General features: G+C 44.3%; 1 protein-coding gene across 1 annotated transcript in view; it reads left to right on the top strand.

Annotated features, from left to right (window-relative positions):
• The first annotated feature begins 14,242 nt into the window (after window positions 1-14,242).
• LOC122567387 (protein jagged-1) overlaps window positions 14,243-25,504 on the top strand; it is a 56,460-nt gene continuing 45,198 nt past the window's right edge. The window contains exon 1 of the mRNA XM_043725820.1: window positions 14,243-16,079. Within this exon, the coding sequence (XP_043581755.1) occupies window positions 16,032-16,079 (48 nt within the window). The 5' untranslated portion in view covers window positions 14,243-16,031. The remainder of the gene's footprint in view (window positions 16,080-25,504) is intronic.

Here is a 25,504-nt window from a genome sequence, read left to right as displayed (position 1 = left end):
GCAGAGTGAACGTTGTTCATAGAAAATCTAGTCCAGTTCGCTTAAAAAATTGGGGTGACTGCGTGTAGTGAAAAATAGTAGCGCAGGAGGAGGCAGGAATCGGAATGAGCGGAAAAGTATAAACAGTGAAACGAACGGTGGTAGAACGGAAGGAAAACTGAATTGCAGAATCGTCGTTCCTAAAATATTCCCTTCAGTGTACTCGAGAAATTACTAACTACACGTGCAGAAAATCAACGTTGCTATAAACTACCAATAGGAGAATCTTCGTTGACGAACGGTCCAATCTATTTCAATTCACGAGTTAGCTACAATTCACAGTTATAAAATAAAACCCCTCGGGAGAACACCAATAGTAATCTGTTTCAAAATCGTCGTTTTTAACAAGAAATCGGGCCAGAACTGTAAGAAATAATCAATGCGATTCGTAATAAGGTATACGAAGCCGATTCATGATAATTCATCCGCGAGGGTTGTTTTTCCTGTGCCTATTAGCAGTCGCAAAGACGCGTCCTTGTAATTAAATACCCGTGCTCGATACATTCTCTCCGATACATTACGTGCTTCTTCATATAGCGGCCGTTCACGCAAAAAGGGTTACACCCGTCTGCACGCAAGGGCAGCGTTCGTTTAACACGCGAAACGTCGGGATACGGAACGTTCGACTTTATTACTGCGAGCATTCGCCGCTAAAATATCGCCCGCGTAATGGAACGCTTCTCACCAACGAGGTGCAACGATTTTTTTTCTGCATTTTCACGCGTTTAATCGCCACCGTTCTCGGATACCCGAGGTTCACGCAACACGGCGACTATTCCGCAGCATCGAGCAAGCCGATAAGCTCGATGTTTCTCCTTATCTTTATTAAAGCATATACTTGTTAACCGTTTCGAAAAGGAACCAGCAAGCGGAGGAATGTACTCGACTCTTTTATTTCGTCGCTATTCGCGCGTTCCATACGAACGTTCCATACATGGCGTTTCAGAAAGTTGGTACAAAAATTCAGAAGCATGTGGTACCGGTAGAAACAAACAGTAAGATCTACATCCTCGCTCAAAGGACTTGGCACGGTTGTTATATTTACTTTCGAACTGAAGACAGTGAAATAATTGTTAAACGATATTCCTGTGAATATCATCCACCTTGACACTGTATACGACTCAGAAAATACTTAATTGTATATACTGTGTATATATTGTAGTATATAGAGTGCTAGTGTATTAAAATGTGTACAATAACGTGTATATAGCTCAAAACTGATAATCTACAAAAGTGCTGAAGCTTTATTAAGAGTGAAACACGCCGTAAGTTTTTTCAGCAGTGTGTACATGTTCAGGACATGTACAGTTCAGGAGTATACATGGAACCATATATCATTAGTTTCAGAGTTACCTAGAATTGTTACGTGATCAGAAGACACCAACTGGTAGTCACATAATTCTTCATATAGTGATGCATATAGTTAGCAATCTCTTCATGTACTTTATTCCTCGACAGATTATATCTGAATTCTCGTACATTTTTTATGAAACTGATGAAAAATACGATCTAATTTCGACTTTTCACGCTCGTCTTATCGACCTATCTTATCAAACGTAATGGTGACCGAGTGCTTGGAATTGTTCCGATCTCCGAAAGCTTCTTCGCGCAATAAAACCTCTTGGACTGTTGCAAGCTCGTACTTCAAAACGTATTATAACTGCGAAATTAATATTTCGACACGCGTTTATCAAGACTCGTCTGCTTGTTTCGAGCACCGCATGGTTCTGAAGTTCAGTATCAACTTTCTGAGACATCCTATATACGTACGTATTCAGTTTTGCCACGGTATTATTTCTGAAAACTTACACGCAGCGGTAATAAAACTGACGGCAGTGTTGGTGTGCGCGCGAGGGAGCGCGCGAGTAAGTTCGCCGGCGCAGCGAGTGCAACCGATCGAGAAAGAGCGAGGGAGGAAAAGGAGAAGAGAGGAGCCGGTTGGCAAGAAATTCCTGCAATTTAATGGGATTCTTTGATTGGTACTTGATGCCAGTCGCCATTGGGCCGATACATACGCCATTCACGTACCCGAAAGGCATTCATAAGAATCGGGCTTTCTGTCCTCGGCGAAATTTAGGCGTCATCGATGTCAGCCGATTTTTCTCCCATCCATGCGCTTTCCCGGATTCGAAAAATCGTACGAAGATACGGGAATCTGATGCCAGGATGAAAGACTTCGTCGATGGATATGGGTATATTAGTATCAGTATATATGGGCGTACTTACATAGACGTACACTACTAGTTGTTAGATTTGATATGTCTAGTTACACATATTAATTAGTAGCTTTCTTTCCAAAATTATTATATGTAGGGATTTCTAGTGGTTTGAAATGGATTTGAGGAGAATATGTTTATAGAATATTAGTTATGTGTAATTTTAAATAAGTTCGAACGAAATCTTCGTTTGGAGATCATCTTTGAGGCTGTGACATTTCTTTCTGTGACACCAAAATAGGGTGAGTACAGAATAGGCAGCTACGTCACAACGATGTGACAAGCTTTCTATTCGACGATTTAGGCGAATTTACTTTACGTCACAGTAGTTGTTGAATATTTTCTTTTAGCATATAATGTCTATTTAGAAATTTAATGCACCTGGAAGAAGAACGGTTAAAGAATCAGATTGACACTCGTTATTGTCAATAATTAATAAGAATAATTGCGTCTGTACTTAATTGTTTCATCCCTAGTGAAATTTATATTCAACACGCAAAATTCTATTGCTGCGTGCAACTTGATTCTAGTAAGAAGCGAGACTTTTAATCTTACTTTTCATTCGATCGCAATTCAATAAATCAATAGCGTCTCGTCGATTTATCTGAGACTAAAATTCCAATACGCACCGCAACAAATTAAAAGCAATTTATCATCACGCCATGATTGCGATTCGTTTCAAGAATCATTGAACCATAAGTAACAATATTTTTGAAATCCGGGAAAAAGTTTGCAGCAAGAACAAACAAACGTTTCCCGTGTTCTTTCCCGCGGCTCGAGCGTACACGCCTGGACGTCATGCGAGCCCATTTTACAATTGTAATTCCGCGAATTAATCACGATATGCCGACTAATCAGCGGTCTCCTGTATTTCAATAAACCAGCGGGAGAATTTATAGCGAAACGAGAGAACGAGGTGCCAAACGTTCTGACTCGAGCCGCGTTAAACACCGACTAACAAAACTCGGTTTAACAGGCCAGCTCGGTTTACCAGCCTTGATTACGGCAATCTTCGCTAGCAATCGCGACGTTTCTCCCGCGAGCAACGCTCTAACGCTTCGCGTTTGCCTCAGGAAATTTCAATACCGCTCGAACCCATCCTGCCGCCGTTTCACGATTTTAATCTGGAAACGGTAATAATTTTTCCGCCAATTACCTACTGATCCGTGTTCGACCGTCGTTGTAATTTATACGCGCGATATTCCAGACGATTCTCTGAGGTATATAGCGACGAAAAATGCGCAAGAGTTCATTATCGATTCGAGTTCGGGATCACGAAACGCAATTGGAGTGAAAATGACGCGGTCGAACGACCACGCTTCCTCCTATAAATAATATCATCGAGATTCGAGCTGTTTATTCTAAGCTTATTAACTGCCTGGAATTCGTTGGTGCGGCGTGTGTATATCTCGACTTTTCCACGCGCAGACATTCCGCGAATTTCTCAAGGATCTGCGGGATTCCGACGATGGCGCCCTTGTGTCGCAGGATGTACGCGCGATTTGCTTTCAACAGCTTCCCTTTGGCCCTTGGAAATTCTGGTCGTAATTAACAGGTGTATTCCAGGGCGTTTATTATGTACGTTTGTGACTGTGTTAATTGCTCGGGGTATTTAACGTATTCGTTACTATCTTCGCCACTTCGCTATGTTCTACGTCTGTGCAAGTACAGATGATTATTGTTGAAGAACCTGCAATCGTTTCTCTGATTATATCTACATTGAATCGTGTAGCAATTTTGCTACTAATTTAAAATTATTGCTGCGAATATCAATAGCAATTTCCTGCACTCCGATAGGTCTTTTACCGTAGAACGTTTTAAGATAAGGGAATTTTTTAATTTCCCTTCGAGCTCTTTGCTTCTATGGATCGCGCGATTTTTCATCTTTTAGCCACGATTTACATCCAAAAATTATTGCTACTAACACAAGTATCGATTTCCGGTACTTAGATCAATTTTTTACCGTAGAACATTTTAAGATAAGGGAATCTTTTTAATTTCTTTTTAAGTTCTTCACTCGTACGTTCTATAATTCGACAGGAGATAAAGATTATACAATTATACTGTATTTATGCATTTATTCGATCATCGAAGATCAACATTTTGTTACTGTTTCCGATTGCTTGTTCGTGTAATAAGATTTCAAGCTTAGGTAAATGGAATCGATCGATAGAAGTTAAATTAATCGGACAGTAAAATTTCATTTTAACAAACGAAGTTCAAAAGTGGAATTCTATAATGTTACACACATGCGTGTGACAGGATATTCGAAATATTTTTGGAATTTATGCCTCGTGCCTCGCTATGTACACTCGTCTATTAGAAGATAGAAAAAGAATACCTGAAACATTCCTTAGGCTCTTTCGAACGATCGTAGAATGGCTCTATGGACTCTCAAATTTCGCTCGTTAATCTAACATCTATACTTCGTTGCGTCGTCAAACTGAGAGTCCCAACCGTAATCCTTTATCAAGTACGATCTTCCTGGGTTCCTCAAACCAAAGATTCACCGAGCCTTAACGAAGGAGGACCAGAAGTCATTAATAACCTATCGTGCGTATCTAAAAGGTCTTCCTAAATTTTCACAAAGGACGTTTCGGGAGGATAAATGGTCAATTTTCCGAATGAACTTGCGTAATTGATGGGACAAGTGTTTCTATTTAGTGACTAGAACACCGAATACCTCAAAGTGGGTGTCTGGCCATTGGCGTTATTCTTGCTTTCGCTTCTTCCTGTTGATTCGCTTTCTCTTCGCTTTCTTTTTGTCGCGGTTCGACCTCTCGTTGATTGTTAGGTAAATTTCTGAATGAAATCATTTTGTACGAATTAAAATGAAACGAAACTCAATTTTCGCAATTTTAAAAATCTAAAGAGAAGATAAATTGAATAGCTTGTTTAAAATACACAAATTAACAAGATAAAATTATAGTAAGAGGTAATACAGACCCGTGCAATGAGACAGGGTTCTGATTAACCTTTGTAGCGATTATTGGATATATTTTCTTTATTATATTATTTTATATTATAAAAGGTTTATAAGGAAATAACAGATGCGTAACATTTTTGTTTTGTATTATTTTATTGATCCATTTTATTCTATTGGAACAAAATTCCTTATAAAACGAAAGAAAGCTTTGGGACGACCTGATATTTGGTTGCTTTAATTACTTAATATTTAAAGCGTTTTAATAGCTAAAAATTCGTAGGAACCTCGAACAAGACACGATGATCGTTTATAGTTGAAAATCTTGATCGAGTTATGGAAAACAAATTTAAAATCTCCCAGTGTGCATGTAGGCTATATTCTTGTCAGACAAATATTAGGTCATTCCTATTCAAATCCTGGGATCAGTAGGACTGAAAGCAATACTTCTCTTCCATTCTTCCTTTCCTTTTCCTCTCCCTTCCTCTAGCTTTCAATTATTTTGCCTATGCAAATAAATGTATCGTTCACGGCCGTATTTCAAAATAGAAAAGAGAAATTCGTAAAAAGCATTTTATCGTTGATATATCAGACGTGAAAGGGTGCTCGCCTTTGATCTTCCTTGAAAGTGGGCAAACCTCGATCATCATATTTGCTTCCGTAATTGTTAAACGAAGCTCGATGAAACACGAAAATCTGAAAACAGGTAGAAGAGACACCTGTTGATTCCGCTCATCCCAAAAATCGTCTCCCACGAGGCAGGACACTCGGTTACTCGTTAAAAAGCCAGGGTTCGCTCGCTCTCAATATATCACGGCGGTGGCAGCTACACCGCTGACACGGACAGACGGCTCCTCCAGAAAACCGGCGATCTTTCGGACTAATGGGATTTTAACTAACGATCAGTAGACAAGAACCGAGCTGGCGACGAGACGCGCCAAATCGATCGATCGCTGCCTCCCTGGAATTAAGGATACTACGCTCTTTCTTCGCCTCTCTTCTCGCTTCGAGGAAGAATGTATCACGGCAATAAATTGAATTCTTTCGTGTCATGAATCGAATATTCGCTGTCTGTAACCGTTGGAATTAGCAAAAATTGACGGTTGAGGATTTTGTCGAGTTTTTCAATTATAATTAAGAGATTAGTGTTGGTAATATGTTGTTTGGTTTGTGTTGATAATATTAATATATACGACGATATTCTTGTTAGATTTTCTGTAAAGATATTATAATCGGTATTTCAATAAACGTGGCCTAATGCAACAATCGAGAATGAAATATGACTTTTGTTTTTCCACGTATTTCTTTTTCTTTCTATTTCTTTGTTGCGTTTGCGTTCATTCGTATTCTCGTTCGTCTACACTTTTTCAATCACGTCATTCGTCGCGCGCTTTTCTTTTTATTTTTCTCATAGCCAGAGGTTAATTAAATACTCAGCCATCATCGTTATAGTTATTAGCCGCTTTCTACGCCGACACCGACAAAGTTTCCAATTTTCATTAAGAATTTTATTTTCTCGCCCTACCTTACCAGAGAAAGTTACATCTCAGAAACACAGATCCGAAAAAATCGAATCACCTTCTCGTCCCGTAAACCTCGCCTGGAGATCGCTATCAAGGAATTAATCGAGCTCTCTCCGCCCAAGTTTTCACGAGGCGGCCGTCTCCGTGCTACTATCAAAATCAGCTTCCCATGCACTTTATAAATCCACAACGAATCAAGCACGCGATCAGGTTCCCATCAATATCACGAAAATCATTACCGAATTGCACGAGCGATTTCGACGTCAATCCGGCGAGTCTCATTAAATCTTCAATTAAAAATTCGCTGATCGACTTTCCATCCCACCTCTTTTCTCCCGTGCCTCTTTCCTTTCCACGCGTCAGGAGAGCAGGCACGTCTCTGGAAGCGGCGAGATAACGAAGAATATCTCGGGACTCGGTCCACGGCGGAGCAAGGGAGTTCCTAATGATCGAACCCTCGAGACCAACGAGGCCGAGCGAGCCCATGGATGCCGATCAGCGGCACTACGACCGTCACGCCAGATTAGATAGGTCCTTACTCGAGTTTTTACTCCGATCTCGGCTTAGATTATTTCGTTTAACGAGCACAATATGCATACACGTTGGCTTGTGTCGCGTCGAAGCTCGAGCCAGTGCTACGAAGGAGGTCCGCCATCACGCGAAATCACGCACGCACCACGAAACCCTCTTTACGCTGCTTATCTCGCCCCCTTTTCTCCGCCATTAATTAACCGAGCCTGCTTTTATCTGCCTGGTCTACCGTGGCTCGAACGTAGCCACACGCTCGTGGTCTGTTCGATGTTGCTGGTCACTCCGATGACTGGTCAGCCCGCAGAAAATTGAACGATCAGCCGGTTCGCGGCGTTCTCCATGTATCCACGCCGGAACGTCATCGACGATGATTCGATTATTACGGGCCAAAACGTTCTTGACCCGCCCCGTTTAACGACCAAGACAACCAGAAAGAAAATCACGGGATCCTCCGTGTAATTACAAAGTTTTTTCTCCGCCGCGCCCAAAATCGTCTCGCGTCGTGGTCGCGCATTACGCCCGCAAAACGAACCCAACACGACCACCCAATAGTAAATCGCTCGGCTCTGGAGTTAGGCTCCGGTGTGGTTTTTTACGTGGCGACGAACATTAAACAGCGTCCGCTAGTCGATTTTTCTTGGTTCGGTTATCGAGGATCCGAGCCTCCGCCACGACGATAAATCTCCGCTTTATCCGGCCGTCTATCTATACATCTTCGCCCGTCTTCGATCGTTATTGACAACGTCAGTGAATTAACGGTACGAGAGCCCGGCTGCGGATCCTTCCTTCCACGTTTCCCCACGGTTGAAAGGCGCCTTCTCAAAGGACGAATTAGAGGCTCATAGAGCAGGTACTCGTCCTGTATACACGGTGCATCGTAAATTGTGTTACAATGGGGTTAGGAGTATGGTTGTATGAGTTAATATGAAATAGAAATTAAGGATGATAAAATTATGTCGGGAGTTTTATTTCTCTTGTGACCCTACCATATTTTAAGCAATATCTCGATGAAAAGAATAAAGCAAACTCGAGTAAAAGTAAGGCGGACTATTCAGTATTATTACTTGTCGCGTGCGTCGTATTCGTTTAAAAACAAATTACAAAAATATACGATACTCCGTCAAAAGGACAATTGGATGCTATTTAACAGCTGCACAAAGAGAACAAAGTGGACTGTAATGGAATTCATAACATCAGACAACCTTTCTGCGCAATTGATTCAATAGAAAAGTCATTCGATCATCCTATTTGAAGTAAAGATTATAAGATTGCGAAAGAAAAGTCCTACAACTATGAATTCATTAAGGTAGACTTAAATACTCTGTTGATTCTCAAACGTGTGTCTCGCAAGAACGAAGCTTCCAACGCAATTTTCTTATTCTTAATCACTTTATTGGATAGGCATAGAAACCGTCTCGTATTTCTACCTTGAATCACAGCCTACTCTATATGTATACCTATAGAGTAAGTACTTAGCGACGTACATATACGTCAACGCGATACAACGCTTATCAAACGTTTTTAACGCGTTTCAATCGAAACGTGTCTCGCAGGCACGTACGTAATTACCTAAGGAATCGGCATTGTATCCGATTTCGTGACGCGAGTTAGCGCGAGCCACGGGCACGTGCAATTTACTGAATAACATGTTTAGCCAGGCCACGGGTTATTAATTCATGAAATCGCAGTGTCCTCGCGTGAGCATCGATGAAAAGGCGTTCAATAAGCAGCGCAGAAAAATTATACATTATTGATGGCGGAAGGATCTCTCTCTTTCTCCTACGTTTTTTCCCTTTATTCTTCGATGGATCCACTCGTTCGAAGAAGGCTCGACGTGTTATTAGTCCTCGCTGTTTAACGATTCAACAACGGCTGAATACACGGGGCTATTATTCTTACCGTTTTGTGCCTCTTTTCGAACGAGAATTAATACGTTGTTAGCCGCTGGAGTAACTTAATAAGATAGAAGCCGTAAGCAACGGACGTTTTTTCGCTTTCTTTCGAGCCTTTCGATTCGATGAATAATTCGCCGTTTCTTCGTCCTTCGATTTTAATTGCGCGAGTTTACGATGCCGATTCTGGCTAAGAATTCGCGATAAGATTTCGCTACCTTTTTCTTGTTTGCCGCGTGGTTCGCCGCCATCGAACCGATACTAATTGCACCATCCTGCCACGAACATTTGCATGGCCACGGTGGAAGCGTTCTCCGTTTAGATTTAGCGAGAGTCGACGCGATTTCGACGCGCAAGACGAGCGAACACAGCGCGGTATGCGATTTTTAATTCGTGACTACGTAACGGGTACACGATTTCAGCCGGAGCAATTAACGTGCCGTGTCAGAAGGACAACTGACGTGTGTTCGTGGTTAACGGAACCGGGAAGAACACCGGGTTCCTCGGTGCTTCGTGATACGCATGCAAATTCTCCCGGGAATCGATCAACCAGCACTCCGTCCTGAGTAATTTTTCTCGTCTTTTATCTCTTCCCCTTTTCCCGACAAAATCGTTTTGTTAATTAAAACGAAGCAAACGAAATTAATCTGATACGCTTGTTTACTCATATTTGTACTTGTTTCATGCGACAGTCTTTACATTTAGATAATGACTGTGATGATAATAGGACGAACAGAGATGAATCTGAAATCGAATCTCAAATCTTTCAATAATAAATAATGGTACTGTAAATACAGCGACAGATGTACAGATTAAACACGATGAGATTCCTTGACTCTACCAAGAAACGATTGTAGAAAATTTCGTAGAATCTACAGACATTTCATTTTGAACAAACCTACAAAATTTTATGTTTATCCGACAAGAGGCGTTACTCCGTTAGAGTCATATTTTTCTTGGTATTCGAATAATTTTTCAAAAAGAAACTCTTCTTCGGTGATTGTGTAGGATCCACCTAAATTGCTATCAGATAATGTGTCCAACTTTCCTCTAGAGTTGTCCTAGGCCACAAAATTCGCGTCCATAGTGTTATTTTCCACGAAATAAATTTAAAGTAAATTCATTCATTTTTTGCGAACCTAGAGTCAATTTCCCGATGTAAATTTGTTTACACCGAGAAGAGTTACGTCCTAGACGTGGCGCGTATTTCCGTCACATAACCGGTAGGAGTTCCTTTAGGAACGTCAACAGGGAATAGTAATTTCGCGACAGCGTGTATCAAACGCAGAAGCCAGAGGCAAGAAGCTCTCGGTCGGCGAAGCGATGACGACGACGGGAAGACGCAGTGGATTTTCAAGCGGCGCGGCGGCGGCCCAGCTGGAATCTGGTATCTATAGCCAGCCGACGAATACCTGAAGAAAGATCATTAAAATCCCTCAGCGTATACGCTCGCGCGGTTTGTATCCCGTCGCGTATCCATTACGCCTTAATTTCGCGAAGGCCTTTCGGTAAACCGACTCACGAATAATGCCCGCGGGAATAATCGAAATGGAAATGAGCGAGGAAACGCATCTACGGAAACGCATCTCGATAAGCAAAACCAGAAGAGAAATCGGGAAAAGAAGCATCGTCACGAGGTAATAAATTTTCGTCTCGAAGAGATTAAAACAACCGAAGAAACCGGGTATCTCCTTAAAGAAAATCCTTGATATGAAAGGAACGACGAAATTATCCTCGTTATGGAACGATTTCTCTCATTTCGACGGTGTATATTCGAGCGGACAGGAGAGGGAAGAGAGTAGAAACACCCCGAGTGAAGTGAATCCGAGACGATCTCACGACACGAGGGGAGACAACGAAGACAAGGCGGATGAGCACGGCAGCAACGGGCAAGATATCACAGGCAGCACAGGTGGAATCTGGTATCTGACGAAAAGGCAGGCCTGGGACAGCGAGGCACGGAGAAGGATGAGGAAGAGCGAAGAAGAAGCGAGGCAAGAAACGCGGAGAGGAGGACAAGAAGATACAACGGAAATGTGTAAGAGAGAGAGAGGAAGAAAAGAAACCGACGATGAGAGCGGAGAGCAGTGGTGGCTGCACCTAAACACCCTTGCGTGTACCGCACACGCGTTTTCTCCAGGCAGGCAGAAGCGCGTGTGCGTTTCGCCTGGGTTTTAGCCCCATCCTTACAGAGACCCCCCAGTCCCGTGTAACCCCCTTGAAAAGCCCCGTGTGCGCTTGCTCTTGCCTCTGTTGCGGCTGTAATAATGTGCTCACATATTGGAGTACCCGAGAAGAGCCGAGAGAAGAGGGAACAGCTCGAAGAAAACAGCGGGAAGGACGGAGAAGAAGATGCTCCCGAGAAGAAGAGGGGCCGGAGGAAGACTGACGGGCCCCGAGCTGGACCAACGCGCGCATCGTGTGTATATACCACACGTACGTGTACCAATGACTCCGCGAGGTAAGGCGTGTGAGTGCGTTAAGCGTGGCCACATGCCCACCAGCCGGTAATAAGAGAAAATAAGTAAAACCCTAAGGTACGAACCGGAGGGGGCATAGGGCGGCTGAAGGTGGAAAGGGGGCGAGAGGGAGGGCCATGCCACGAAGAGAAGAAGGAACGATAGGAGGAGGGAAGAGGGAGTACAGCGCGGCATGGATGGAAGAAGGAGGAGGAGGAGGTGAACCTGTTCCCGAGGGAGTTCCTTGACCCTCGGGGGGCACACTCTGTGTGTTGCGAGCGCTTCGAGAGACGCGAGAAGCCAGCGGTGTAGCCACCATGATGCCCGCCGGCTAACTTCTCTTCGGGGCTCTCGAGAGGTAAAGCCAGTCGAAGACGAAGACGGAACGCGCCAACGAACGAAGAGATGGAGTAGGATATAAGTACCTACTGCTCCGTGGCTGCGGTAGGCAGACGGGAAAAAGATGAAGGATGAGAGGCTACGGGGGAAAGAGACGCGAACAACCATATATACAAGGGGACCAAGGGGATTATACGCGAGAGGAAGAAAGATAGAGAGAAGTCGGTGAGACGCGGTCCAGGCAGCATCACCGGCGCAGCAGTATCCCACTACTACTGGCTGTCCGTCCGTCCATCCGTCCGTTCGTGGTCCACGGTGCACCATACTGGCACGCTACCATCCGAGCATCGTAGCTCGACTTCGTCGGGTATCGCGGGGCTGCCTTCGCGGAGACGGTCGGACGGAGAGGGAAACCAGAGGCGACTCCGATGTTGCGCCGTATCGTCTCTCTCGGCTGTACAGGTTCTTTCAAGCCAGAGCTGACCTCGCCGGTGTAACGAGTGGAAGAGATCAGGGCTGCCGGGAGGATCGCGAAAATTTAATTTCGATCGCCGCGGGGATCGTTAAATGAACGCTCGTTTTTCTTCCGCGAACAGCAGGAGAGAGAGAGAAAGATAGAGAAAGAGAGAGGGACGCAGGGGGTGGAAATAAATGTTCGAGATCGAGCGCGGCTGATCGCAATTAGGCTAACGCGATCGAGCGGTTCTCTACCAGGGGGAAATTAATTTTATCATCCATATTGCCGCTTGTAAACGTGGAACACATTACGGTAAATCGATTTAGAAGGTATTTAAAGCGTCGGTGAAAATCGGCCGACGTTAGGCGCTACAAGTTTCTTTGCGATGTTCCGTTTCGCGGAATAACGCGCAACAAGCGCTACGAGACGCGACTAGAAAGGAGTTCAAGCTCGCCAGAGGCCCGGTTACCGTTGATAATTTATTGCCATTTAACCGGCCGTCCCTTCGGCCCGCGCGATAACTCGACACAGGGAATTACGCGGAACATCGTATACGGGGGCAGAAATTCAATGACGAACCGCGCCGATGGCATTTCTCGCCGAGGAGCCACGGTACCATGCCTCCCGATCCGCCATATAATGACGGTGGACACGCGACAGCCACTTATCCATTATTCATCGTCCAAAATCATCCTTCCGGAATATACATAATTTCGTCGGTCCAGGCCTCTCGTCTCCCTTTTTCCTCCCCTCTCCTCCCTTCTCTCCCTTCGTCCTCGTATCATTACGCTTCTGGTCGTGTAACCGTACATTAAACAGCATTGATTCCCAAAGGAAAGAAAAACCGAACGAAAACCGAACAACTGGTCGACAACTCGATCTCGATATCGTCAGAGACTTCCGTGCTGAAATTCTCCATCGTACGGGGATCCGACTCCCGATCGAAGAAAGCCGCGCCGTCGAACCCGATGGAAAGTACGTAAACGTTCCTCGTGTTGTCGTGTCGTGGAACAAGCGGGGAACTCGATCTCCTCTCGCGTTCAACGAGGTGAGAATACACAAACGGCGTTTACGAACGGTCGCGATGAAACCGATCTTAAGATATACGCGAGCGGTTCGTCGCGGTTATCCAGCGTGTGCACCAGGATCCAGCATCCACCGTCCAGGGCAGCAAGTGTACGATCGTGTAATGCCTTCTAGAAAGGTATCGCGAGGGAAGAGATCCCTCTTTAACCTGACAGAGATAGAAATCCAAAGTCTCTGGCCGTCTACACACTTACATACATACATACATACATACGCTATGTAATACCAACACACGAGTCAGCGTGGTCTCGGCCAATTCTCCTTACACAATCGTATACTTACGTACGAACGTGTTGCACCAAGCATCCATGCGGAGGGGGCGGAGGGAGACTAGATCAGCGTACGTGCGTGCACCGCGAGCGTATCCACGACGGTACGTATATACAACGCGCGGGACGAGCTTGCCGCGCTGGACATACGAGAGAGGCCAAGCGCGCAAAGCGTGTACAAAGAGAGGCAACGACGCGAAAGAGAGGAGAGAAAGAGAAAGAGAGAGAGAGAGAGAGAGAGAGAGATGCATAGGTCTTGGATCCATAGGGTCGGGGTGAAGAGCGGCCCCTCCGGTGATGGTGGTGGGAGTCATCGATGCTCCCGATGGTGGAGGTGGAGGAGAATGGAGGCGGGAAGGGTCGGCTTCACGGGGGTAGGGGGTTCTCTCTCTCACGGCAGAAAGAGAAAGAGCGAAGGAGACAGGTGGCTTGAGTGCAACGGAGACGAAGGGTAGGGAGAGAGAGCGAACGAGAGTGTGGTCGGAGCGAGGGGGAGGGGGGAGGCCCGCAGGCCGGCCTGCGGCTCCGACTCAGTATCCCCGGAGCGACCGTCTCGTGTACCCCGCGGAGGTGCTGCGTTTCCGTGCTCCAGCGTGCACGACACAGCCGTAACACGCATACAGGCACACGTACACGCGACTCCAAGCCTTATACATATTTACACGGATACGTTTTACGTGGCCGTGCACGCACGCCTGGTCCACCTACACATCAGCAGAACAGTGGAAAGGTGCGCGTACGTGCACGAGGTAGGCGCGCGTGTGCCACCGTCCACACACCTGTTCCTTCGGTCGAGAGACACGCCGATATCTCGCGACGAGAGACGACCGCGACAGTTCGACGACGCGCGTGTTTATCAAGACCATCGCGTGGTTACATCGCATCGACAGCTAAGGGCGAAATCACCCCCTTACGGAGGAACAAGTTCTCGAGCGTGGATGCTAAACACAACGTAACTGGAACGCGTGTTTTTGGTGGAGTCCAGTGAATTTGGTGGATGTTTCGTTGATGGATTACAATGAAAAATAATTAGTCGCGGAGGTTAACGTCGGACTTCAAATTCCCGATACGCGCAAGTGTATCGTCCACCGTACGATTTACAGTCGCATTGAATCTGATATCCGATTTATCCTTCGAGCTCGACTCTACGCCCAAGTTAGATAATAAAAAGACGTCCAACTGCCTGGCTTGTATAGTGGATTTTCAGTCGAAGTGCGAGGCGATTCGGAAATTAGGACAGCGTCGAACGAGTTCAGGCGAAGTCTGAATCTCACGTAAATTTCTCCCGGTATCGGTGAGCACGTGCTCCGTGAACGGTTTAGACAGCGTCGGAGAACAGGTGGGAACGGGAGCGAGCGCATCGTCTCGATCACGTGTTATTCACGCACGTCTTTTGGAAAACAATTCGAGTACTCGTGGAAGTGGGTCGTGGTGAATTCGTGGAAGATCCAGGAACAGAGGCCTGGTGTTGTCGAGTGTACGTCACGTGCACACAACGACGCGACTCGGCACGATTAATTACCGGCGATCGAGGTGAAACGGCCGAGCAAGAAGAAGGCTACGAGAAGAGAAAGGAGGGAAAACGAAGAGGATCGTAACGATCTACCGATATCGCACGATCAAAGGCAACCGTACGAGGGAAAGGTACCTGTCGCGACGCGAGAGTGCACGTAAACATCTCCGAGCTCGTCCCGTATCCTGGATCCACACGTCCTCGTTGGAAAGCGTAGTCGTTCGTTCTCTTTGCTACGAGCGATCCTTGTACCTCTTCCGTCTAACGATATCCGAGAAGATCCATGAGAAAAGCAATCGAAACTCTATATTACCTCGAACCTTGTGCGTTATCGGATTTTCATAGAGAAATTTCAGTTTCCAAACGATAATTCCTAAAACAGTGTTGAATGAGTGTTTGAAAAGTGTCTCGAGGGAATATCGTATTTTTTGTACAACGACCGATGTATCTAGGAAGTGGAGAACCGTGAGATTCGAGATATATCGACAACAGTGGCTCTGGTATTCGGTGTGTGCTCGCGGACCGGAAATAATAGTAATAAGTATCGGAGAAGTGAAGTGTGATCGACGAACGGCAGGGTCTATAAACCGGTCGATCGTATGTACGGTGTGAACAGTGTTTTCTGAACCGATCGATCCGTGGAATAACGTCGGATATATACAGCAGCACCGACCAGCAACGACAGATCTATTCGATTTCAAATCGTTAGGAGTGGCTGAAGAAGAACTCAGGTGACCCACGGGGAATGGTGATGCGGTAGTCGAGGGATTCCTCGAGGAAAGACATGAGGGCGGCCGCCGCCTACGTCCTGTTCCTTGCCCACCTCATACAGGTAACGTGTACGCTTTATCTGCCCTATTCGCGACAACGGGCCGCGGATTCTCTTCCGTATTCGACTCATACGGACATGTATCCTGTCAGACGTTTAATGGAGCCGACGAGTACCGTCTTGTTCTTCTCGTAAACCTGCCTCCATCGCTTTCGCTCGGGAATCTCGTGAATTTTTCGCTACTTTGTAGACATTAATTCACTTTGTAGCGATTTTAATTTGAACGAATTCGTTTCTTCGAGTGTTTCTTTCTTCTTTTGCAACGAGAATTTGATTCTTCTTATGGTATATGAAGAAAAAAATAGAATATTAATCCCATTAAGAGATGAACATAATTTATCCTATTTGCGAACAATACTCAAACGTGCTCGTATAAATCGATCGTTTATCGCGTATCTGATAGACAGAGAAATGACGGGAAAATATTCGCAGCTGATATGAGTCGATTATTTGTCGTGTATCTAATAGATAAAATAGATATTATAGACAGATGTTTGTGGTTGTTAAACGAGTGGGTTAAGTACGATTATTTATGGAGAACCTGTAGCTATTTAGAATACAGGCACAGCATCTAGAGTTATTATTAAACCGGAGGAACAGCACGTCGTACGTGTTGGACAAGGCGTGCGCTTATACTTGAGACACCCGATGCAATCTCCCCATCAAATTGCTTCGCATTTGGAAAAAAGTCGAACTGGATACCCGATAATCAAACCACGGGAGACGGGGCAATTACTCGCCGATGCTGAACGATAAGGTCGCGGGGCTAGATAAGCCGTAATTACCGGCAACCATAGCCACGAATCGAGCTTGATGTATCGGTGTAAGATACAGAAAAAAGGGAGAGGAAAATAAAAAGAAAAGAAACGATTACATATTAATTACATGCATCAGGGTGAACGAAGCGCAAACTGTCGCAAAGTGGAACGATTAGATAAGTAGCGGCCGGCTCGGCGATGAATCATTGGGACGAGGTTTATTAACTTATCTTAGACGCTAATTCGATGAACGCGTAAAGACAGTCGGACGACTGCACGTACCATGTGTATTCTATTCGTCGTTTCTTCTCTCCTTCCCATACTCCTTTTTCCTTATTTCCAATCTTCGTTCTGATAACCTCGGGTATTCTTTTCTCTTCCATTTCCTCCGACAGTTTCGTTATTCTAACGCTTTTTCATATTTTCTTTCTCTTTTTATTGAATCTGTTAGTCGCTATAATTTTTTATAAGTGAAACTTATAGAAAAAAATTTGTATACATTTGGTAACACGGCAATTAACGAGACAGTTTCCGCGTTATATCGTTTACTATCAAATTACGTTTCACAGCTCGTGAACATCGTCCTCGTCCTTGTTGCGACCTCGATCTATCTCATTTCTATCGCATACTCTTCCAAATTTGTAACGATTGACAATTCTAATTCGGTAGAAACAATCGCGTATCATTGGCATTCTACATACAGTATACTCTTCTAAATTCATAATAATTCCTAATAGTAATAAGCCACGAAAAACATCCACATACATTACCATTTAATATACATACTCTCGTTTTCCCAGGACTACATAGTTACCAAACTGTCCCATTGTTGACGTGATCGGCTCTTCCGCTCGCGTTTTTCCACCATAAATTACGCTTAACCAGGAGGATCTACGTAAAAGCGCTAAACTTCTAACCAGATAATTCTGGATTCTTCGTAGCTATGGTCGTCTTCGTAACGATCCAGATGCTTTTATTTAAAAAATCACACTACAATGCGTTTAAAAATCTACTTTTGAGCACGTCTACTATTCGGAACTGAAATCAATCTTCAAATATACTGTCTCTAATAAATAGAACAATTCGTTTTAAATATTAGCTTTTTCAAGAAAAAATAACGTCACTACACGACCGAAACTACGAAACACGGCCACTAAATAATATTCTTTGAGACGTGGAGAATTGCCGACTTCTGTGTAAACATTACCCTACTTTAACCATTTTCACAGCCAAATAACGTGGTAATTAAGAATCGCAAAGAACATAGAAATTTAAATAATAGAAAATGATCAAAATCATGGCTTTTTCTCAGTCACACGGCTATTCTTGAAGACCGTGCGTCAAAACGCGATTCATGTCCCGCTCAAAGTTTTTTCCGGCCTTTCCACTGTCTCTTCCCTCTGCTGGTTTCTTCCCGGTTGTGTGTCATTGCACGAGAATAGGAGAACACGCGCCGCATCCTTCTGCTCGTTCTCATCAAGCGTATACATAGTTACGGTGTAACCGCGGTCTTTTTTACCACCGATGTTGCCTCGTCACCCACACTTATCATCTGGCTTCGCCTCGGTATCTTTGTCGTCTCTTTGCTCGACGCGTTGGCATTATTGCAGAGCCGGCTCCGTGTATCGTGCTATTGTCCGCGCCGCGATGCCCCGTCGAAAAATGTATAACACGTTGCATCAGTGTAATGGGACCGTCTTATTTGTATCTTCCTGCGCGGTTATTACACGCTCTCGTGCACGCGTTGTGTGTTCAGGAAGTGTGGCCGGGACACGGCGTGCCTCCTCCGCCGAGAACGCGCGGCTTCTCCAGCTGAGAAGGGATGATATCGTTCACAGATTGAAATGTTGGCAGAGTTATTCGAATTATCGAAGCTGTTGGTGACAGAATTGTTTATCGAATTCTGAACCATCGGTATCAGTTCAGGTTGTATTATGTTATTTATAGCGAGAGACATATTAGATTGAAAGTATATACAAGACGGTTTAATAAATGTTTCAGTAGACGATAATCAACTTCTATTTTAAATACTTTTCTATTATCGGCAAAAATTCTGTTAGATATTTTCATCGTCCCTCGTGATGTAAAGACAGCAGCTGAAGAACCAAAAGTTTCGTATCAACTATGGTTAGAGACGAACTTGACCAATTGTTCTCCACGATTTCACGAAACATATTATTCCATTATAACGAGAGCTATAGAGCTGTTTGCGCGATATATAGAATAATCTTTCAATTACTATTCACGTCACAGGATCCGAGAAAACTCTTCATACTGCAGGCTCCATAAATAACGAGTTAAAGACAAACCATGAATTATTCTTCAGTATATTATTCTTCAGTATATATTAAAAAATCATATATATTCGAGATGCATCACGAGATCTGACAAGATTTTTTTGCACTCGATGCAAGCCCTATAAACAAGTTAAGGACGATCCATAAATCCCTCGGAATTCTCTGAAAATGTGGCATGTGTATATTCCAAATGCATCACTTAGCTCCTTGTACTCGATCCAAGCAGCATAAACAACAGGCCAATAAATTAAAGACGAGCCGTAACTTATTCCAAAGAGCACTCTAAAAAATGCATCGGTACCACTCGACTGAAAAGCCAAACGACTGACAGGATAGCTAAACGATCGCCAGATCTTGAAAAGTCTCGTTCACGAAAAGCATCCGCAACAGAAGCTGCCAAAGAGGCTCGCGAAGCGCAATCTCGTTGACGGCTAAACACAGCCTCCGTACAACTCGAGACGTTCGAGACGAAGCAACCCCGAACTTGGGGGTAATTGGAGCTCGGGAGCGAAAAGTTGGACACAATGGCCACGAGTTATGGAGGGGGAGGCCCTTACCAAATGACTTTCGAAGAAGTGGTGCGCGGGAAGCTGGAGCCAGGCCGCGTCGTTCCCTCGATGATTTCGACCTAGCGCAATTAAGCGCCGTTGCTGCTCTCTTTCAATTACAGTCCGAGCTGGAATTACCGTTATAACGCACGGTGGCTGCCATCCGAAAAAACTTCGCCGAAAGTATTCCAAGAAACCGATACCTTAGACCCCATGAAGAACGCCCTGTCACTTTTCGACCACGGATCATTTCTAACGTTTAATATCACGGTAGACTTGATGGAACGGAAGGTGTAAACATATAGAGGGAACACTATATGTGTTCATTATCTTTATGATATTTCTTATGAAATGGGGATTTTGCCTCACGTATGTAATTATTTGCCAATTATTTGTTTGGGGGATGGAAAATTTGCTGGCGGAAGGTTGAATTTGGAGGGTGAAGGGTAATCGTAGAATGCGGGTTACAATTTCAATTCTTTTGTAATGGAATTTGCCTTAACATGTATTTGTTATTACAAGCTACATGTGTACGTATAAAGTGTCTCAGGAAATATTCTCTAAGATCGACTAGAAGCTTTAAAAATTCTCCATGTCCCGAGATATCAAATTGAAACTTGTAAAGAAAAAGAATTCACCTACAATGGTGATTGTTAGTTCGTCTTCTAGGCAAAATAATCCGCTCGTGAAGATTTCTTCTGTTCATTCTTACCGATTAATGACAAGCTCAAAAAATACTCGAGTATCAAAGGGTATCTGCAATCTCGCACGCAGCCAGGACTGGAAAAATACATTTAGGAATCCATGCACCACGAGTCGGAGGGGATCGTTCGTCTGCGGAGGACTGTGCACAGGCGTGACCGATCTCAAGCCAGCTCTCCTCTCTCCTGTGTGCTTTTTCTTCCAGAGAGCCGACTCTCGATCCATCCTTCGAGCACGTCCAAGCCGGATAATTAAGACGCGCCGACGGTGGAGACGATGAATTATAATCGAGTCGGTCCGAGAAAAATCCCCGCCGTGTACGAGTGAGTCGGATTTCGCGTGCGCGATTCCACGTCCAGACACAGATCGATCTCTCGTACCAACCTCCATAACGGGGGTTTACGATAATTGCTACAAGCATCCCGTGCAATTTCGAGCTTAATGGGCTGGCCGACGTTCGTCGACGAGCGTCGAATTCCATCGAGTCGTTCCGTCAAATTCCATCGTGAGGAAAATCACGACGGTCACGATCGCTTTTCACCTTTGCTTTGTGCGATATATATATCTGCGATATACTTTGGCAACAGCTACCGAGAGACGCGACACCTCCTTCGCTCGATTCCACCTCAACAATCTTTTATCCTGTTCCATTTTATTTTGCATTCTTTATTTACATTTATTCCTGTTGAGATTTGATAAGCATGTTTTGCCTTAGAATCGATGGTAGATTTAAGAGACGATTTCGATCTTGAACTTTGCGGATACGCAAAGGTACGTAGAGGAATGTATATGGGTCGCAAGTGGAGCTTTCTAAGCGTATTTGATTCGGTTCGTCCTCTTCGATCTTCTATTTTCCTCCTCAGTTGTGTATCTTCCTTTATTCTACGTTTGTCGACTTCGAGAGCGAAATTTTTTACTAGGGTGGATGGAGAATTTAAAAGTTAGATCATGGTCGTGGATTTTAGAGACACGTAGGAGTAAATTGGTGTTTTCAAATCCATTTGTCAGTCAGAAAGTAATGTATGCGTAGAGCAAAGTAGAATTGGAGGAACGCATTAATGGAACGGTTTTTAGTGAACGTTATAAGGAACAGCACCGTCTGATGTGTTTGACAATCATATTGAATACATAACGCGAGCGAACGGTACACGTGGAGGAATTTTTTTCCGCAAACATTGACATTCATAGTCGTTACGAAGGAAGCCGAGGATCCTAAAGAAACACGGACCGTAATTAATCAACGCCAGCGGATGAAACTCATTCGAGTGAACTCAATAACCCTGTCAGGGAAAATTAGCTGGAGCAAGCGCGTGCAAATCGCGCCTCGAACGGGTTTTTACGCAAAAGTTAACGTCTCAACTACCGTCCGAGAAATCTCGTCTCTCGATCTTTCCCAAACGAAACAAACCGAACGGGGGAAAACCTGCAACACAATTAATCATCGTCCAACTAATGTACTCGGCTCATTCGAAACACCCTGTCAAATAGCCTGGATCTAGCCTCCTGGAAGAACATCCACTTCTCGACTTCGTACGAAACAAATAGAACCGAGTCGTCAGCCCGCGGCTAGAAATTAATAACAGTAATAACACACCTTTATCGTGTGCTATAATCATCCAAAAAACAGACGGAAAAACGACGAAGAAAAGAAATATTCCAAGATAATACTCCGTAAATCACGTGGACGTAATATGAACAAGCTATTGTAAGAAAAGAAAAAAAAAGAAGAAAAGAAAGAAAAAGATAATACTGCGTAAATCACAAGCGAGCTATTCTAAAAACGAAAAAAAGGCAAGTGCACATTAAAGTTGTTAGACCCAGAAGTTGCAAAAGCAACGAGCGGATGATCGGAGCCGTCCCACGCGAAAGGGTTGAGAAAAAGACGCGCGTATGCCCCGCGGCGTTCGACGACGACCCGTTTAGCGCATTAGCGCGTCGCTTCCGCTTTTACCCTGGGAACCGATCTCTCTCTCCCGACGTATACACGTTCCCTCTGGCCGTACGGGCGCCCGGCTGCGTTCTTGTTCCTCTTCTTGCGCCGCTATCGCCGCGGCCAATTATCAACGAGCGAGAGCGCCGTCTCGTTGCTCGCAGGAAGTTGCAGCGGGATGCAGCCAGCCAGATAACGCGTGTACCCTATGGTCGTGAATTGGAAAAGTAAGAAGGGTGAATAGCGTGACGGGAAAGATAAACGCGGCGAGAACGTGGAACAGGTGGAAACGCAAGGACGAATAGGTAACACGGATGCCGAGTCGCGGAAGTACCGTTGAGAAAAGCGTCGAATCGATCCCCATTGCGGATAAGGAAAATGCAAATACACGCGTTGCTCGTGGAACATGTATGAAAAAAAAAATCGGCTCTAAGCGGGGGATAAATTTATTCTCGTCGACTATCGAACGACAGGCGTGTTCTGTGACTGAAAGACGAGCGAGTTAAGCGATCGCGAGGAAGCGAGAGGCGGAGAATCTGACCCACGCGAACGCTAGAGGAGTAGATGGAAAAAGAAACGATATATACGAGTCGACGAGTCGTGTAGCGTGGAGTAAAGTCGAGTGTGAAGAGAAAGAGAGTGACGAGAAGAGGTAATACCGGGAAGAAGGTGAAAACAGGGAGAAACAGAGACAGGTAAACCGCTGCCGAGGCAATGCTGGGCGGGTTAAAGCGAAGCGTTTAGCTGGCGGTCACGCGAACCTCCTATAAAAATCTGCCCTGAGGCTGGACTCGCCGGATGCTCGGCCAGATAGACAGATAATACCGTCTCGTGGCGGTGTTACACGCCGTGATCCTGTGTGCTCTCTTCTTAGCCCCGTGCGTTTCTACCCTGTTGTGCACCGTGGCGTACAGGTGCGTGCCTGCGAGTCCTTCTTCCCTGGCTGCTGTTCTTCGGTCGTCCACGACGCGGTGGCCGAACGAATAAAGAGAACAGACTGACGGGAAGGTAGCCAGAGGTTTACGAGTTCGGGGAACAGGATGGATAGGAAGGGGGCAGCTTTCGAGCAATTTGTGATAAACAGGGACAATTTTTGGTGAGATGCAGTTCGTTTGTCGACACGTGAAAAGAAACAATCTTTTGGTTCTTTTCTGACGTTTTAATCTCTTTGCTTCTTTTTCCCTTTTTTTTCTTTTTTTTCTTTTTTGCTATTGTAGGTTTGTGGCTGTTGCAGTAATTTGGAATAAACAGAGACAATTCGTGGGGAACGCGAATTTTATTCGTCGACACGTAAGAGAGCTTTCTAGATCCCTCTTTCATCTTTTAGTCTCCTTCTTTTTTTGTTTTTGATGTGGTAGAAAGTTCGTAGATATTCTACACGATCCTTCCAATTTATGAGAAATTTTACAGACAATTTTTAGAGAGATGGAAATTTATTTGTCGACGCGTAAAAGGAGGGAAACACCTATCTTTATTCTTTGACTTTCTTTCTTTCCTTTCAAAACGGTAACAGATTCATATTTATTCTGCTACAGTAGAGAAATCAATTACAGTCGAACGTTAAGTTCTTTTATCGCATCGAAGATTGAAAGAGGAGGGTACGGTATGTTAGGCAAATTAAAGACAAATGCTACTGTCGCAGTTACAATGTTTAGCTAGCTGTTACATTCACCGTGGCCTGTTCTTTCCACCTCGGCCGTCGTTTATCAACTTTGAGAGCAGAAGCGCGGTAATTTCACGGGTGTCGACGGGAACGAGTGACAAAACAGCGAATTACCAAGGCAGTTTCCACGGTAGCACTCCGAACAAAGAAGCCTGCTCTTGCTCCGGTGACGTTTCTTGTTGCCCACGATTCTTGTCATTCGTTCACCAGAGACATTTTAGCTTTCGTTCGATGAATAGCATGCCTATTTTCTCAAATACTTCCTACAAACATTTTATCGAGAACAAAAATCTTGAATAATAACGCCTGAACAAAAGGGACCATTTGGATCCAGAATATCTCCGAACGTCGGAAGCGTTCCAGTTTCTCTTTGTTTTCAACAACGTTGTTCATATCCCGTCGATTATACGTCATACTAAAAATTTCCACAGGGTGTCAAGCATGCACAAGTCTGGCTATCGAATATCAATAAATTGCAGTATTCAGTGGAAAAAAATGGCGCGAGTGTAATTTTTCTAAAAGTGAAATAAATACAAGAAACACGACATTCGTATTTATCTAGAGGATTTTGTTACGTATGAAATATAGATAGATTGCAAATATTTTAAATTCATATTTTTATGAATGTAATTACAGAAGAAGTACCTGAATGAAAGTTTGCTTTGCTTATTAAATGTTATAACAAATACGTTATTTTAGATATTTCATATGTTTCTTTGCATCTTTCAATTTCCTACAAGCGCATAGAAATTCAGGATCTCCGTTTATAAATTGATATTTATATATTTATTACGTTATTATAAATTTAGTCCGCCTGTGCCACTTTTTCTTCGAACCTCTCGATATCTCGTAGCATCATCGACGCTCATTTCCATGTTCACCGTGCACGACCATCGTCGATCGTGACTAAGTGTACGCCTTAACGCTTGACACCCATCAACGAGCCCGTATATCCATTTAATTTATTGTCACACCGTTCGATTCGCCAACGTCGTACAGCGTACACAGCCAGCCACTGTCACGCGTGCTTACGCAACGTGTAATCGTCGATGATCGACCGAACGATCTATGGTCGCTTGATTAGAGACTTGGCGCGCCGCGTCTTTTTCGACGAACAGCCCTCTTTACGCCCTGGGCGACACGATCGATTGTTTTACGCGTTCCAACGCGTCTTCGCCATTGAGCGTGCCGAAAAAACGAGGCTAAGAAACGACAGGAAATTGCACGCGAAATTTGCACCTGATTACGAAGCATTGATCACTGTCAGTGTTGCGACACTTTGATCCTCGTTACTTCGTCGCATGATTAATTTTAATCGATTGGATCCAATTGAACGAAAATTTTGCAAAGACGATAGTTATCATTTGGGGATATCAATTGACGAGACAGTAATTTAGTAATTTGATCAAATCGATAGAAACCAACTGAAAATCCATCCAAAATCAAATTACTTTTTCGAACTCTGCTGTAAATTCATAGTCGATTAATATTCGTAATAGTGACATTTTTTTTTACTTTCGTAGGTGAAAC

This window comes from Bombus pyrosoma, linkage group LG5, assembly GCF_014825855.1.
Source record: "Bombus pyrosoma isolate SC7728 linkage group LG5, ASM1482585v1, whole genome shotgun sequence".
Classification (NCBI taxonomy): Eukaryota; Metazoa; Arthropoda; class Insecta; order Hymenoptera; family Apidae; genus Bombus; species Bombus pyrosoma.
This window is presented reverse-complemented; position numbering and strand designations above follow the sequence as displayed.